Genomic DNA, 17,321 nt, shown 5'->3' with positions numbered 1-17,321 from the left:
CAGAAGATTCAAAACATAATGGGTTATTAAGCCCCAAAACCTCACTGTCAGGCAGTCTATCCCTGGCACACTGAATTCACATTGTGGTGTGTTTCAGTGGGGTTATGGTGGGTGGATCACAAATAAATGCCGTCATCTATTAACAAAGGGTGGCACAACGGCTTGTCCTGAAAACCCACTTCTGAAAGAACTGCCACACCACAAGAGTCTGTGAATACAGAGAACTGACTTAAAGCACAGAAGTCCTCTGGTGCCCTCAGTAGGCTCTGCGGCACTCGTATGGCCCCCACGCCAGGCTCCCGTCTTCTTTGGTCCACGGAGAAGTGTCCTGGAGGGCAGAGGTGTCTGTCCCCTCGTCTGGGGAGAAGGGCCCCACCTTGGGCGGTGGGTCATTGGACATCGTCATGAAAGAGGTGAAAGGGTAGGGGGCCGGGGTGGAGTACCCCTGCGTGTGGTATAAATCATCCAGTGCATGCAGCGAGTAGGACTGAACCCCGGTGAGGGGGCCCCCCCAGCCGGTGCTCCTGTGCTGGGCCGCACCGCCCGACTCCAGCTGCGAGAGGGAGCCGGTGCTGGGTGCCAAGCTCTGCAGGGAATCGGCTGGCACGGGGTCTGGCTGGCTGAGGCCTTCAGGCACCGTCTGCTCCCACGAGTCCCTCTGAGGAGAATGGAAAGGTCATTGGGGTTAGTCACTAGGTGATGGTCTGACGGGGACAGATTTCCTTCCCGACACAGGGGCCCCTGTCTTCCAAAGCAGGCTTGGGGTCCTCCCTGTGCTGTCCAGCGCCTCCTTACAGGCGGCTCTCTCCTCTGCTGTTGGACACTGAACGTTTTAGTGCCTTTGTCAGTCTAGAATTGGGTGTGTGTGTGTGTGCGTGTGTGTGCATGTGTGTGTGTGTGTGCGTGCGTGTGTGTACGTGTGTGTGTGTGTAAATAGAGTCCTTTCCCTAGAGAACATTAAATGAGTAAATGTGAAAATGATAAAATGAACATTTAGGCAGTGTTTCATCTACTCCTGGAAAGAGAAGCGTCTAAATTACAGGGTGGGCTTCTAAGGGGGCAGGGAAGGCTACCCTGCCCCCCAGGGAGCAACGACCTGGAGCCTCATAGGTTGGGGGCTGGAAAGGTTTAGGTTTGATTCAATGCTAGGCCACTTACTAGCTTCCTAACTCTGAGTGCCTCACTTTGTTCTTCTGTCAAATGGGGCTTTAATAACTATACCCTGAGTTGTTGCCAGTATTAAATGAACATGTGCACGTAATTCCCAATCTCTTGAGGCCTGTTTGGTCTAAAACCCCATGTCCACAGACTTATTCCTTTGTGGTCGCGGGCTTTACAGTTTTGTATAAAAAGGTTATTCGTGCTCTTTCTTATGAACTCATCTCCGGAAGGGCTGCGAGAGAAGCAGGTTCTAAAGGGTAGAAATACCGTCGGGGGAAGAGAAACGAAGGGGAAGGTCAGAGGCTTCCTGATGGATATGCCCCGGGGACGGCCTCACTGGGTCTGCGAGGTAAGACAGTGCTCTTTCCTTAAGTGCTGGCGGAATGATGGGGGAACATCTGGTAAAATCTAGAGTGTTAACACAATGGCTGTACGTCCTGTCCTATTTAGTCGTCCCGCCTCAACCCCTGGATAGACAGAGCCTCCCGCGTGGCTGGCCCGAAGCCCCGAGGAAAGCTCTCTGAACGTGGATTCTGGCCTCTCCCTGGACGAGTAGACTCTTGGCTGCTGGGCGCACGGGCTGTCCAGGGCCGCGGGAACCCCAACCTCGGTGACCCCCCCCTAAACTAAGCCTCTGAATACTCACCAGCGCGAAGTGTGCGGGGTCGCTGGGGAAGGGCGGCGGCAGGAGCGGCGGCAGGGGCGAGGAGCTGAACAGGGTGCCGCTGTTGGGGGTCAGGGCCGTGGGGCGGTGGTCCCCGTAGGGCTCCGGGAAGTACGGGTCCAGCAGGGCCGCGTGGCCCTGCCCCACTGAGGACTCGCAGGCAAAGGGCTTGGCCGCGCTTGACGTGCAGGCGTCGTTGGCAAACTGCTTGGTGTTGTGAAAGTCCGGGTCGGAGAGGAAGGCTCTCCTGACACCATAATAACCTGACATCACCGGTGAGCCTGTTGCCAAAGGGAAAACAGACAGACAAATGTCTCCTCGGAGGAAGTCAAGGCATGTCTATGGCAACCCGGTCTTTCCACGTGTGACATGGTGTTTCTAACGCAGGCCTGACGCCAAGGCCAACATTTAAATAGATAGATGGCTTGAAAAGCATTCAATAGGGTGGCATTATCGCTTTTAACTACTCTGGTCCCCCACACTGGTATGTTTAAGGTCGAGCTGCCTTAGGTAATGAGCTCACTTTACATGGAGTTATTACTGCCCAGTGCCTCTCACATACACAATTTTTTTGTACACCTTCTGTATGCGAGGCGCTCTACTAGGAAGGGGCTGGGCTAAAGAGGACAGGATAAGAATCCCCTGGCATTTGCTGTTATCTAATGAAGCATCTTTTTCACAGCTTCTAAGCCTTGCCCCCATAGATTAAGAGGCTGCTTCTGGGGCATGCTATGTGAGATTCAGTTTCTCTAAATCAGGTAAGACACTGACCTCACCCGGAATCAGAGGCAAGTTGTACTCTTCTTTTAATTTTTGTACACCGACGGTGACTTGCACCTAGCAGGCAACAGAAAATGGTTTGCCTTGCTTTGCTTCTGGGAAGCCAAGTTAGAGGACCGCGATAAAGGTTTTCTTGGCTTTGAAGAGTCTGGTGTTATTTGCTGCCCTCTCGTGGCCAATTTGAGTCCCACTCAGCTCCCCTGGGCCCTGCAAGCTTGAGAAGGGAAAACCTGGCACAGAAAGCCCCCCTTGGTGGAAACCTGGAGAGGCTGAAACTAAGAATCTCATTTAAGGTAAGGCCAGTGAAATAGTCCCAGACGAGAAGAGATGTGTTTGCTAAATGTTTTCTGAACCTGCAGTTCAATTGTATCAGGGAACCCTGTATCATTTAGAACGGGTTCAGGAGCACAGACTCAAGGACTATAAAACAGATTTTTTTTTTTTTCCCCTCCAGCTGGTGTTGGGTGTGATCCGGTTAGCTCAGACCTACTCTCTTAGTCACAAAAGAGTTGATCTGGGAGGAAGTCGCAGGTGCTTGTCTTTCTTACTTTCCACAACCGCAGTGGACTGCTTCTGAGCTTCGTCCCTGCCCACCCTGCCCACTCTCTGGGAGAGAAGACAGACTCATCAAGACCCTCCTCCTTGTTACCCTGACTCAGTCCTACAGGACTCTCCAGACATAGCACTTAGACCCCTGCTACCCAAGGCGGCACATTGCATTGTGCTCAATACTCTCTCATCTGAGCGTAGTCCTCTTTCCAGTTGACCTACCAGCCCTGCGCGGGCAGAACTTACATCTTATACATTTTCTGTAAACCCAGTAGTATAATACTATGTGCAACAATTCATGTAAATTTATTCATTCATTCAAATAAAAATTCCTCCCAGAAACTTAACAGCACAATTCCACTCACTCCATTTCCATCTTAAATTCTATAGCCCCCGAATTCTAATCTGCTCATGAATTTGAAAGCTGCAGTTAGAGGTTTCATCATAAGCATACTTCTCCAGAAAAACATATGTGCCCGTGAAAATCAATATCAACAAATAAGGTTTTGTTTCATGCCATGAATCTGTATCTATCGTAGTGGTTAAGGCTACAAACAGCAAGGAGACTAAGTAAAAAAGGCTACCAGGCTCTCCTGTATGCATTTCCAATTTCCAAATAAAAAAACACAGAGAAAAAATCCTTAGGTGTTTAAACATGTATTTTTTCTATTTAAAAAGAGGAAGAGCCATTCCAGATGATGAGAAAGGCTGCAGAAATTTTCTTCTGTAGAATGGAGCAGATACAGCCAAATTCCAATGACAGTAAATATGATTGGGAAACACGGTATAGAGACATTCAGACGTGCAGGATCTTCTTCTGCTCTAATTTCTTTCCCTTATCCAGCTCTGAAGATGACCCAAATTACTGGGAAAACCTATGCCACTTCTGAGCTTGGAAGTGGAATTCTCCAGGCAAGAATACTGGAGTGGGTTGCCATTCCCTTCTCCAGGAGATCGTCCCAACCCAGGGTTTGAACCGGGGTCTCCTGCATTGCAGGCAGATTCTTTACCATCTGAGTCACCAGGGAAGCTGTAAAAACTATATGAAGGGCCTAATTGCTCTTGCTTTTGCCCAATAAGCTTATACTAGACAGAATGTATTCCAAATTCAGAAATGGCTGCATGAGGTCTGCCTTTATGATTTTACATGTTAAAAACAAGTATTTTAAAGCAGCAAAACGTTCAAAGTCTTGTAAGGCATCTTTGAAAAAATGGAAGCCTAAATGCCTGATTTACTTCAAAAGGGAAGGAATCGACCCCTGTGAACTGCAATACTTACCTGGCACTGGGCCAAATGGAGACTGAGCGGAACCGACACTGCCCTGGAAGATAGAGAGGCATGTGTGTTTTATTCTTTTAAAAAAATTTTAATTGGTGGATAATTGCTTCACAATATTGTGATGGTTTTTGCCATATGTGAGAATGAATCGGCCGTAGGCATACATGTGTACCCTCCCTCCGAACCCTCCTCTCTCCTCCTTCCCCCTTTTTCTTCCCCTCTACTGTTTGTGTTAATGAAAGTGAAAGCTGCTTAGTCATGTCCAACTCTTTGCAACACCATGGACTATACAGTTTATGGAATTCTCCAGGCCAGGATACTGGAGTGGGTAGCCTTTCCCTTCTCCAGGGGATCTTCCCAACCCAGGGATTGAACCCAGGTCTCCCACATTGCAGGCGGATTCTTTACCAGCTGAGCCACAATATCCTTTTTCAAATATGTATCAGTGATTTATATAAATGGGTTATGGGCTTCCCAGGTGGCGCTAGTGGTAAAGAACCCACCTGCCAATGTGAAGGACATGGGAGATGCAGGTTTGATCCCTGGGTTGGGGAGATCCCCTGGAGGAGGGCACGGCAACCCACTCACTCCAGTATTCTTGCCTGGAGAATCCCATGGACAGAGGAGCCTGGCGGGCTAGAGTCCATAGGGTTGCAAAGACTACTGAAGCAACTTAGCATGCATATCACACACACATTTATATAGATACATACATACATACACAAATAAGGTTGTATTTGGTTTTATCATTGAATGGCCCCCTGTAAGCTGTCTGCCTCCCTGTAGAATGGAAGCTTCACTAAGGGTAGAAACTTTGACTGTGACTTGTTCTCTGTGGCTGGAACAGGGGGTGATTCATAGACACAACAAAAATATGTGGAATAAAAATAGCAGTTTAATGAGCATAGGAGGTTGAGGCTGTTGTCAGTTGAATTATGTCCCCTGAAAAGATATATTGAAGTCATAATTACCAGTACCTGTGAATGTGAACTTATTTGGAAACAGGATCTTTGAAGCAGTGACTAGTTAATTTAAAATGAATTTACTCTGAAGGATGTGGCCCTAAATCTAATATGATCGGTGTCCTTATAAGAAGAGGCGAGACAAACACAGACACAGAGGAGAGAAGGCAGTCTGAAGAAACAGGCAGAAATTTGAGAGCTACAACTTCAAGTAAGGACCACTAAGGTTTGCCAACAACCTTCAGGAGCTTGTGGGGGTGGGGGTGCGGGCTTCCCCAGTGGCTCAGCAGTAAAGAATCTGCCTGCATTGCAGGAGATGCAGGAGACAAGGGTTTGATCCCTGGGTTGGGAAGATCCCCTGGAGGAGGGCATGAAATCCCACTCCAGTATTCTTGCCTGGAGAATTCCATGGAGAGAGGAGGCTGGTGGGCTACAGTCTATGGGGTCTCAAAGAGTTGGACACGACTGAAGCAACTAGGCCCATACTTGCCTATGCCAGAAGCTAGGAAGAGGCAAAGAAGGTTGCACCCCTAAAGCCTTCAGAGGAACCTGGCCCTCCTGACAACTCGATTTTGGACTTATAGCCTCCAGATCTGTAAGAAAATAAATTATTTTTTTAAGCTGCTTGTTTGCGGTAATTTGTTACTGCAGCCTTAGGACATGCCCTAATACAGGGTGTGATTGATGATGAAACAGAATTTGCCATAGCATGAGAAGTGACACTGCAGTAGTAAGATGGGGTGAGGTGGACACCTAAGCTGGTATTAGGGATGGGGTGGGGAACACATCCTGGAGGAGGAGATGCTCAAGCTGACTGCTGAAGGAAGGGTATCCAGGTGTGTTTAGTCTTAAAATGCAAATTCTGACTCCAAGATGCCCAGGAACAAACTAAGTGGAAAATGTAGCTGTTGTAAAAGTGAAGAGGTATCAACATCCATGTTTTTGGATTTGAGTTCTTAGTTCTGTCCTGACCCTGATAATCCTACAGACTCTCAAGAGTTGGAAGGATTTTATAGAGTCTTATTCAACCAGCACTCAATGCTGAAATCCTCTCCACTGTTATTAACCCTGGGTGCATTCAGCCTCTAGTGATGGAGAACTCTGCACCCTCTGAGAAAGCCAATTTCTTCTTTGGCAACCTCTATTACAAATGTACTTATTTCTAATCTCCTTGGTCCATACTGAATAAGTTAAACCCTTCTTCCATAAATAGCTCTTCAAATATCTGAGAGTAACCCATCATTTCCCAACTGTCTTAATCAGACTGGGCTGATATAACAAATACCATAGACTTGGTGGCTTAAACAAAAAACATTTCTCCCATTTATGGAGGCTGGAAGTTTGAGATCAGGGTGCCAGCATGGTTGGGTCCTTTGAGGGGCTTTCATCCTGGCTTACAGATGGCTGTTTTCTTGCAGTGTCTTCATGCGGCACAAAGAGAGATCATCTTTTCCATATGTCTCTTCTTATAGGAGCACCAGTCCCATTCATATGACTTAACTCTCATGACTTCATTATTGCCCCAAAGGCCCCAACTTAAAATACCATTATACTGGGGACCAAGGCTTTAACATATGAATTACAAAAGAAGTAGGTGAGGTATACAAACTTTCCATCCATAGGACTAAATTGTAATCCTATCTTCTCTAGGGAAATATCCACCAATTGGCAGATTTTATTTTTTGGGGCTCCAAAATCCCCGAGAATAGTGATTGCAGCCATGAAATTAAAAGATACTTCCTCCTTGGAAGGAAAGCTATGAAAAACCTAGACAGCATATTAAAAAGCAGAGACACCACTTTGCCAACAAAGGTCCGGATAGCCAAAACTATGGTTTTTCCAGTAGTCATGTATGGATGTGAGAGTTGGACTATAAAGAAAGCTGAGCACTGAAGAATTTTGAACTCTGGTGCTGGAGAAGAATCTTGAGAGTCCCTTGGACTGCAAGGAGATCCAACCAACCAATACTAAAAAAAAAAATTGCCCCTGAATGTTTGTTGAAAGGACTGAAGCTGAAGCTCCAATACTTTGGCCACCTGATGCGAAGAACTGACTCATTGGAAAAGACCCTGATACTGGGAAAGATTGAAGGCAGGAGAAGGGGACAACAGAGGATGAGATGGTTGGATGGCATCACTGACTCAATGGATATGAGTTTGAGCAAACTCTGGGAGATAGTGGAGGACAGGAAAGCCTGGCGTGCTGCAGTCCATGGGGTGTCAAAGAGTGGGACGTGACTGAGCATCAGACATGGTTTAGCGACTGAACAACAGCCACTCAGAGGTAGCACGGTATTTGAAAGAGAAGACTCTGGAATGAGTGTCTATATTTGAATCCCAGCTCTGCCTCTTGTTTGCTGTGTGATCTTAGGCACATGAAGATTAAATATGATCTTATATGTCATGCACTGAGAATAGTTCCTAGTTTTGAGTAAGGAGGGCATAAGTATTAGCTATTATCACTCAGATGCATTTTTACATTTCTTAAAGTCCATGGTTTATTCCTATAAACAGGTCCCCGTGTTTGATGTTAAAATTCTTTAAAAAATTATTTTACTGATGTATAGTTGATTTACAATGTTGTGTTAGTTTCTGCTATAGAGCAAAATGATTCAGTTATACACATTCTTTTTCATATTCTTTTCCATTATGATTTATTGCAGGATACTGAATATAGTTCCCTGTGCTATACAGTAGGATTTTTTTTATTTTTACAAAACATCCATTCTACTTATAGTGGTTTGCCTCTGTTAATCCCAAACTTCTTAGTAGGTAAACAATGTGTGTGGGGTCCAAGGTCAGGATGCTGTGATGTCTTGTATGGGAAGCAAAGGAGGTAATGATTAATTAGAGAAGAGCTTGTGTTCAGGCACATTTTCCCATGTTGCCAGGGCCCATGGTATCTAGTGTTCCCCTCTGCTTTCCATCTCTTTCTTCAAAGGCCTGTGTCAGGGCCCATTCCCCCTGCCTCTTGCCTCAGCCTCCTTCCCTGGGGAAGCAGAGTGTGGCAGGGTGGTGGCCATCCCTGGCACTGCCTTGGGGGGTGTCCTGTTGCCCTCTTGCCTCCTTTTCTCTGCTTGCTCCTCTTAAACTGCTCTGGCCAAGGCTGGAGCCAGGAGTGAGGCTTCCTGTGAAAGGCAGGGTGCACGTCCAGCTGGACAGACAGAATTATGAGCGCCTCTCCGTAATGCACCGGTTCATCAGCTGGCCCGGCCTGCCCTGGCCTCTGCCTGAAGCATGAGCAAAGGTTACTCTGGGCTCACACCGTCCCTGCAGCGTCTGCCACCACCAGGGCCACCAACAATCTTCTTCCATTCCTTTTCCTTCTGCCCACTTTTACTTATTACTGTGGAATTGCCAGCCCTGTACTCCCAATCCAGTTTTAATACCTGAGGAACTTTCATAATGACTAGGCTAGTTGATTTTATTTGTTATTTGATGAAAAGAAGCCTCTTGTGTTCATTTCCCCTGTATAATTTTGCCCTTTACCTGCTGTGGAAATTAAACACTCTATTTCCATGCTTTATGATTAGTCATAAAATTTTACCTTGCGTATTTAACAAAGCCTACAAAGAGTATCTTAAGCCTCCCACTGACAGACAAGACCCTTAGGATGTTAACTCTTTTTGCTCCTCTCCTAATTTACATCAGGGCTTCCCTGGTGGCTCAGGTGATAAAGCGTCTGCCGCAATGTGGGAGACCTGGGTTCGATCCCTGGGTTGGGAAGATCCCCTGGAGAAGGAAATGGCAACCCACTCCAGTACTCTTGCCTGGAAAATCCCATGGATGGAGGAGCCAGGTAGACTACAGAACATGGGGGCACAAAGAGTCGGACACGATTGAGCGACTTCACTAGTTTACATGAGTATGTATTTTCTTGAATTTTAGCTTAAACCTCCACAAATTAAACATCATGATTATTTTCATCATCATTTTGCCAAGTAAATATGTATTAGACTTACTACATGTTTATCATTTTCTTTTCTTATCTGTCCTCCAAACTTTTTTCTAGGTTCATTTTCCTCCTTCTGAAAGAACCCTTTAGAAAATTCCTTTCCTGTAGGTGGTGGTTTAGCTGCTAAGTCGTCTGACTTTTTGTGACCCTATGGACTGTAGCCCACCAGGCTCCTCTATCCATGAGATTTCCCAGGCAAGAATACTGGAGTGGGTTGCTATTTCCTTCCCCAGGGGATCTTCCCAACCCAGGGATCAAACCCACGTCTCTTGCATTGCAGGCGAGTTTTTTACTGTCTGAGTCACCTGGGAAGTCGGTGTTGGTGGCAATTTCCAGCTTTTATGTAAATGAAAATATAATTCCTTTTGCCTTTGTACTTAAAAGATACTATTTCTGGATTCACAATTGTAATTTTATAAGTATTCTTCTCTGCACTTTAAAGATTTCATTTCACTGTCTTGTGGCTTCCATGATTGCTGTTGAGAAGTTTGCTGTTAACCTTATAGATATTCTATATAACAATCTTTCTTTCTTTTCTGACTACCCTTTAAAGTATACTCCTTTTGGCTTTAAGAGTTTTCAGCTTCACCTCCTTTTTTCTTAGATAGATTTTTAAAATGTATTCAGCTTGTATAGGATGTACTTCATGTGACTGGGGATGCATGTCTTTTGGAAAAGTTTCAACCATCTTTTTCTTAAATATTATCTTGTCTGTGTTATCTGAATTCTCTCCTTCTGAGTCTTTGATGTTTGTTAAATCTTTTACTTTTATCCCCAATAAATTCTCAACTTCTTGTTACTTTCCCTCTATCCATGATTCTGTGTTCTATATTTTGGAACAGATTGGTATAGATTTCTTCAGCTTTACATCCAGTTCACTAATTCCTTCTTCAACTGTAGCTTATTTGCTGTTTAACTCATGCATTGATTTTTTTTTTTTTTGGTATCAATGATTAGATATTTTCTCAGTCCTATAAATTCTGTTTGATTTATTAAAAATATTGGTTGGTCTTCTGTTGAGGGTACACTATTTATTTTTATTATTATTGTTATTTTTTAAAATTTGTATTTTGTTATGCTAATACCAAAATTCCCAAAAGTCCTGGGGATTTAACTTTATTGTTCATGCTGACTCTCATTCCTAGTGATTTGTTTCCTCATACATTTGGTGATCTCTGATTGAAACGTGTATCTGGGTTGACCTTAATCTGCGAAAATCTGAGTTCCTAACGTTGTGTTTCTCCTGAAGATTTATGCTTATATTTCTTGGGAAGCAGCTCCCTTCCAGGTTCCCCAGTCCCAGGTTCAGCTACCCCAAACTTAGCAAAGGACCAGTCAGTCTTCACATAGAAAGCTAGTTTGGACCCCTGTCCTTAGGGGAATCTGCCTTTCTGGGGTGATCATCTTCTCATCATTCAGTGTCTTTACTTCTGCTCAAACATTTCCCCTCCCTTCCATGTCACCCCTCAAATCACCCCACCAAACCGCCTAGCTTTATTGATTTCCCTTACATCCTACCAGCTCAACAAATCAGCAAAAAAATTTTTATGCAGGATCCAGTTTTGTTGTGGGTATAATCTCCCTACCTCCAGACCATTGACTCTGCCTGAAACAAAATCACATCCCCAAGGATTAAAAATAGAAGTATATGCTGTCCTGTCTTTCACACACCAGATTAAAAAATTTTTTTTCTATGACTTCCAACATGTTCCAACAGAGATATGAATTATAATAAAATTCATAGGCACATACTTGTAGAAATTTTATAAGCACACTATTAGGCACATGACCAAATATGTTATATTGCTATCTCATTAATTATCAAACCACCCCAGAAGGTAAGTAATATTATTTTCATCTTAATGATGAGGAAATTGAAATAGAGAACAACTCAGGTTTCTCTGCAGGTAGGGTTGTTTCTGGTGGTAATGGTGTGATTTCAGGGTCTGTTTCTTTTATTTTTTAAAAAAATTTTTATTGGAGTGTAGTTGATTTATAATGTTATGTTAACTTTCAGGTCTGTAGCAAAGTGAATCAGCTATAGATATACATATATCCACTCTTTTTAAGATTCTTTTCTCATATAGGCCATTATGGAGTACTGAGTAGAATTCCCTGTGTTATACAGTATGTTCTTATTAGTTATCTATTTTATATTTGTAGTATGTATATGTCAATCCCAATCTCCCAATTTATCCCTCCCCCATCCCCTGTGAACCGTAAGTTTGTTTTCTACATCTGTGACTCTACTTCTGTTCAAAACTTATCTCATAACTACCACACCAGACTGCCTTCCAAGAGTTTTAATAACTTGAAAATGAAAGTGGGAAAACTTCATAGTTTAAAAATTTAGTATAAAGGAGACTTAGGATATTCAGCATTACTGACTCAGTGGACCTGAGTTTGAGCAAGCTCTGGGAGCTGGTGATGGACGCGGAAGCCTGGTGTGCTGCAGTCTGCTGCTGCTGCTAAGTCGCTTCAGTCGTGTCCGACTCTATGAGACTCATAGACGGCAGCCCACCAGGCTCCCCCGTCCCTGGGATTCTCCAGGCAAGAACACTGGAATGGGTTGCCATTTCCTTCTCCAATGCATGAAAGGTAAAAGTCAAAGTGAAGTCGCTCAGTCGTGTCTGACTCTTCGCGACCCCATGGACTGCAGTCTACCAGGCTCCTCCATCCATGGGATTTGCCAGGCAAGAGTACTGGAGTGGGGGGCCATTGCCTTCTCCGGTGCTGCAGTCTATGGGGTCGCAAAGAGTCAGAAACAACTGAGTGACTGAACTGAACTGAACTGACGACATTCAGAGAAACCATATAATTACATAAATGCTCACAAAGAAGATTCAGTGGGAGGTATATTTCCCTGTGTGTGTGTGTATATACATATATATATACTTCCATATCTATATCTATATATCTATACATTTTTAGCCTTTAGTAAGTATTCCATCTTGGGGGGAGGAGGTTCAAATTTGATAAAGCATAATTTATGTACAATACAATTTCCAACTTGTAAGCATATAATTTGATCAATTTTGACCATTTCAAAAAACTCCTACATGATCTCCCCCATTGTGATATAAAACATTTCCACATAATTAATTATTTATAGCTATAATCAGTGCTTATGGTGACCTGGGAAATATTTAGATTGGATAAGTCATATAAAAGGCAATGATAGCACACAACTTCTGTTCATCTCACAGAACATAGAAGAGTTCTAAAAGGCCTATGCTGGGACCAGGAGGGGTTTCACTGGGCTGATTTCAGAGCTGGTATACCAGATTCATATGTTGAGAAAGAACAACCTAAGACATGAGCCTTCAACATGCGCACTAAGTATCTTTGCTCATGTGAAGGGAAAACACATTTCTTTTTACCTTGTTCAAGACATTATATTCATTCAGTTGCATCATATGAATTCTTTAGAAATAATATTGAAATTAATATTGAAAAGCCCATAACTTTTGACCAAATGAGATGGTATATAATTTTTATTTTGCATACAGCAAACAACAGGATCTTGCAATGCCAGGTAGCCAAATTTAGAGGTTTACATTTGAATGAAATTTGCCAGTGTGCAACTTCCTGTAGCTAACACAGCAGCCTCACAGCTGCCCCAAAAGCCCCTCCATGAAAATGAGTTAATTTGAACTAATAGGTCACCACGATAGTAAAGTGATAAGATCAGGAGTTTCCCTTCACTACATTTATTGTCATTTTTATGACCCTAGAATATTTTTAGGTGCCAGCCTGAAAACTGAAAGACCATGTGAAATGTACTAAAGAAGAGGGCTGCAAGGAGTGTAAGATTTTTCATGATATATTTAAAAAATTCCAACTATATAGTCTGAAAGTGTCCCTTTAAACTTGAAGATATTGCTGCTAATGCTTAAATAAAAATCATAGCCCCTTCTGAATGGCTGAGATTCCTTTTCAAGGAATTCACAGCATATTTAATTTCTCACTATCATCATATCTATGATTGGGAGAGAGGTGGAGATGATGATATACTGAACATTTTAAAACCATGTTTTAATATCTGAATTGAGAACAACCATTAGTCAAACAATTTTCTTCCAACTTTGAAATGAATGTAAAGTCAGTGCCAGGTATAATGTTGTTATCCTTTAAATAGGTACCTGTGTTAGGATGGAATACCTTCTTCCTCCACAAGAAAATGGGCATAGAGAATTAGATGCTTAGCTAATGTGACAAGTATATAGTAGAACTGGGGCATTCTGATTGGTGTGAACTCTTATGCAGTGACTCAGCTATAACAAACCTGTTCTAATAAGTCTTATTAATTTTGCAAAGTTTGAAAAAGGTTTTAATTTATGGACCAGTTATCTGAGTTACCTAGTAATTTAGTCATAAATATGGATAAGAGAAATGCTCCATAATGAATAGGAACTAGAGTTCTAAGCATCTACCATGTGCCAGATGCTTTATGTAATGATATCTTATTATAAAGTAGATATTATCACCTCAAGTTTATAAAAGAGGAAACCAAGCATCAGAGAAGTTAAGTAATATGTCCCAAATTATCTATCTTATAAATTGCAGGACTAGGATTTAAACCCAAACTCTCTGACTCTAAGAGTTATTTCCCCTCAAGCTCTCAGTGACATAACCAGTAGGTTCTGTGCCCTAGCCCTTCCATCAAACCAAAGATATCTACTGGCACCTCTGATGTGCTAGGCACAATGTTGAATGTCTCAGGTGCTAGAAAAAATGCAACCAAAGGGCTTAGATTAGGATCTACTTAGGGACATAAGCCATTTGCTATAGATTAAATATGGCCACAATTACTTTGCAGCTCTTCCCATCAATAAGTGGCATCTATACTTCTACCTTGGAGAAGGCAATGGCACCCCACTCTAGTACTCTTGCCTGGAAAATCCCATGGGCCTAGGAGCTTGGTAGGCTGCAGTCCATGGGGTTGTGAAGAGTCGGACACGACTGAGCGGCTTCACTTTCACTTTTCACTTTCATGCATTGGAGAAGGAAATGGCAACCCATTCCAGTGTTCTTGCCTGGAGAATCCCAGGGACGGCAGAGCCTGGTGGGCTGCTGTTTATGGGCTCACATGGAGTCGGACACAACTGAAGCGACTTAGCAGCAGCAGCAGCAGCAGCATACTTCTACCGTCTTGAATCTGGGATGGTTTTGTGACTTGATTTGGCTAGTAGAATGTGGACTAGGATTTTATGAATACCTGCTTCATGCCAGACTCTGTGCCATGTAGTGTATATATATTAGTGTGTTTCATCACTTTTAGTAATTAACATTTGTGTACTTTATATACTCTACATAATGCTAAGTGATTCACATTGTTCCACTAAAGCCTTGCCATTAACCAATGAAATAGACTGCTGTAAGTAATTGTCTTTAGATTACAGATCAGAAAATTTATAGGCAGTGTAAAGACTGTCAAGGTCACAGAACTAGTGAGTGACGCAGGCCGGATTCTACTAGAGCTGCTCGGGCTGTGCATGTAGAGAGGGGAGGTTGGGGTAAGGATGAGAGTAGCAGAGGCCATGAGCTGCTGTCCTGAGGGAGGTGACTGAATGCATCACGCTGGAGGCGATATAGGAGTCCTGTTTTGAAGGATGACAGGAAATCAGTAAGCAGATAGGATAAGGGGTCTCGTCGTTGAGAGGCAAAGCAAAGGCTCAAATGTGTGGACAGCATGTCACAGATGTGGAAATATGCAGACAGGAAAGCTGGAGGAAGGAGCAAGGGCCAGGTTATAAAGAGCATTTTTTGAGCCAGGCTGAAGGAACCTGGACTTTGTCCACTAACAGGAAGTGGTTCTTTAGATGGCTATTAGCAGTGTAGATGTATTAAAAGTGGCATTCTAGGAAATTTAATCAGGGGCTGAAAATGATGGTCAGAAATTGTTGGTGTGGTGAGTGTATGGGCTGCTGGAGCTTCCCAGATCCACGATACAGGTCTGATGGGCTCTCGGTGGGGTGGGGTTGGGGAGGCTAGCAGGTGACATTTATATCCACCTCTATTTGGCTTTGTGTTGGAGCCTGGTGAAGGCTGATACTCGCCCTGTGGGTGCTAAGGGCTGCTGGCCACCTGTCCCAGTTGTACCAATTCCCAGGGCTCTTTCTCTCTTTTCTTCTTTATCGCTAGCCTCCTCGTTGATACCCATGTGTAAAGAAGGGCCTGGCATGTCTCCCTCATAAGGCCCTATTTACAAAGGAAAAAAACCCTATGTCCTTAAATGATTTAAGAGGTCATTGTATAGGTTCAATCCTAAAGCCTGTAAGAATTTGTGAGGAAGCAATATTGAAACATATATCTTTAAAAACATTTGCCTTGCTTCTATAAAGCCTAGATTATAGAATATTTATCTCACAAAGAAAGAGTTGATTTGGGGCACCTTATCTCCAATATCACCATCTCAGGTGGAAGTAGGGACTATGTGATTGATATAAGATGGAGATATGAGAGTATGAAGTGCTTTGATTGATGCCTTCAAACATAGAGAGGTAAAATGAAGTCTAAAAGAGACCTGTTTAAATTTTCTCTTGGGAGAAGGGAATTCACCACGAGAACACCATGTATTTTTGTAATAGTGCATGTAAATAACATAGATTTTGATATTGATTACCTTGGTGCAACAACTTAATTTCTTTATAATAAAATGTCATAGAGAGATTCTGGAAGATTGCACATGACCCTGGGAAGTAGAACAAGTAGGAAGGGAAGGTCAGTAGACTTAAAAAAAAATTATGCTGTTTTATTAAGTTTGAAATTTTACCACGTGTTATTTTTGTAATTGAAACTAGTTAATATAAATTAAAAACCAGAATTTAGGTCTTATATCTTTATTGTAGATTTCAAAATTAAAAAAAAAATCTGTGGTTCCAACTGTCTTACATTTCTGGTCTATGAACTACTTTATGCCCTTTGGAAAGTAACACTGTTATAGAATTCCAAACTTCTGACAGTTTCTTAAAATTTTACTGTTAAAACTTTCCTGCTTGGCACAAAATTATGTCCAGGCTGCCTCTGTGAGAAAGTTATTTCTGTTGCCTGAGTTACAAAATGAAACACATTTTTTTTTCACCCTTGGGTCTTGGCGCGCCTTTGGAATGCTATTTGTATTTATGTAGATCGATAGCTAAGTTAGAATGACAGGAGCTACTGGGATGCACATTAATAAATGGTATCGTACATTTTGGCTAGAATGAAATGTGCAGAACTTCAGCTCTGCCAGATGGACTTGCCATGGCTGTTTCACTGAAAAACTTGATTACTTTTGCAAGCTGAGTAAAAGAATTCACCACCCGGAAATATTTTAAATTTCATGACATTAAAAACAACCACTACAGAACCAATAAGACAGCTGAAAAAAAATAAGGTGCTTGCAAAAAGTTTGCCTTTATTAATATTATTTTTTAAAAAGTTTCTGCAATTGTGAAAGAGCAGGTGGTTGGGTGGGGAACATGGACAGCCCTGGAAATCTGGTTCAGTTCTCTGAACAGGCAGGACTGTGGGCTAATTAAAGTCAGACAATGGGCCATTTTGTAATCTTTAGATAAAACATTCATTCAAATGAATGCCAGGGATATAATACGTACTTCTATATTCAAACATTGGCGTTTTGAGTTTACAGGGCAGGCATTGCCTGCTCCGAAAATGTTTCTTACTTTCTTTTTAAATTCTTTCTGGGCTCAGAAGGGGGTTAGTTGGCAATGTTAACAAGCAATATGCAAAGCACTGTTCTATGAGAGCGAGCGAAAGGTGTGGGGGAGCATTCCCAGGGTAGACACTGATTCCCTTTATCGATAACCATACAAACATTACAAATGAATGGATCCTTTCGCGGGCAACTCAGAAAAAAGTAACAAGGGCAAGTGAGATGTACTCCTTAAGGAAAAAAATCATATTTTCCCCTAAGAATTTAATATTCAAACATGAAAAGAACAGGTACTTCTAAAATATATATTTTTTT

At 42.7% G+C, this 17,321-nt stretch overlaps 1 protein-coding gene across 1 annotated transcript in view; it reads right to left on the bottom strand.

Annotated features, from left to right (window-relative positions):
* Positions 1 to 256: 256 nt before the first annotated feature.
* POU2AF2 (POU class 2 homeobox associating factor 2) overlaps positions 257 to 17,321 on the bottom strand; it is a 29,369-nt gene continuing 12,304 nt past the window's right edge. Inside the window, exons 3-5 of the mRNA XM_055548173.1 lie at positions 4,434 to 4,476; positions 1,808 to 2,106; positions 257 to 658 (exon numbers count right to left, since the gene is read on the bottom strand). Of these exons, the coding sequence (XP_055404148.1) occupies positions 257 to 658; positions 1,808 to 2,106; positions 4,434 to 4,476 (744 nt within the window). The remainder of the gene's footprint in view (positions 659 to 1,807; positions 2,107 to 4,433; positions 4,477 to 17,321) is intronic.

This window comes from Bubalus kerabau, chromosome 15, assembly GCF_029407905.1.
Source record: "Bubalus kerabau isolate K-KA32 ecotype Philippines breed swamp buffalo chromosome 15, PCC_UOA_SB_1v2, whole genome shotgun sequence".
In the NCBI taxonomy this organism is placed as follows: domain Eukaryota; kingdom Metazoa; phylum Chordata; class Mammalia; order Artiodactyla; family Bovidae; genus Bubalus; species Bubalus kerabau.
The sequence above is the reverse complement of the archived record's forward strand: the minus strand, read 5'-3'. Positions and strand labels throughout refer to the sequence as shown.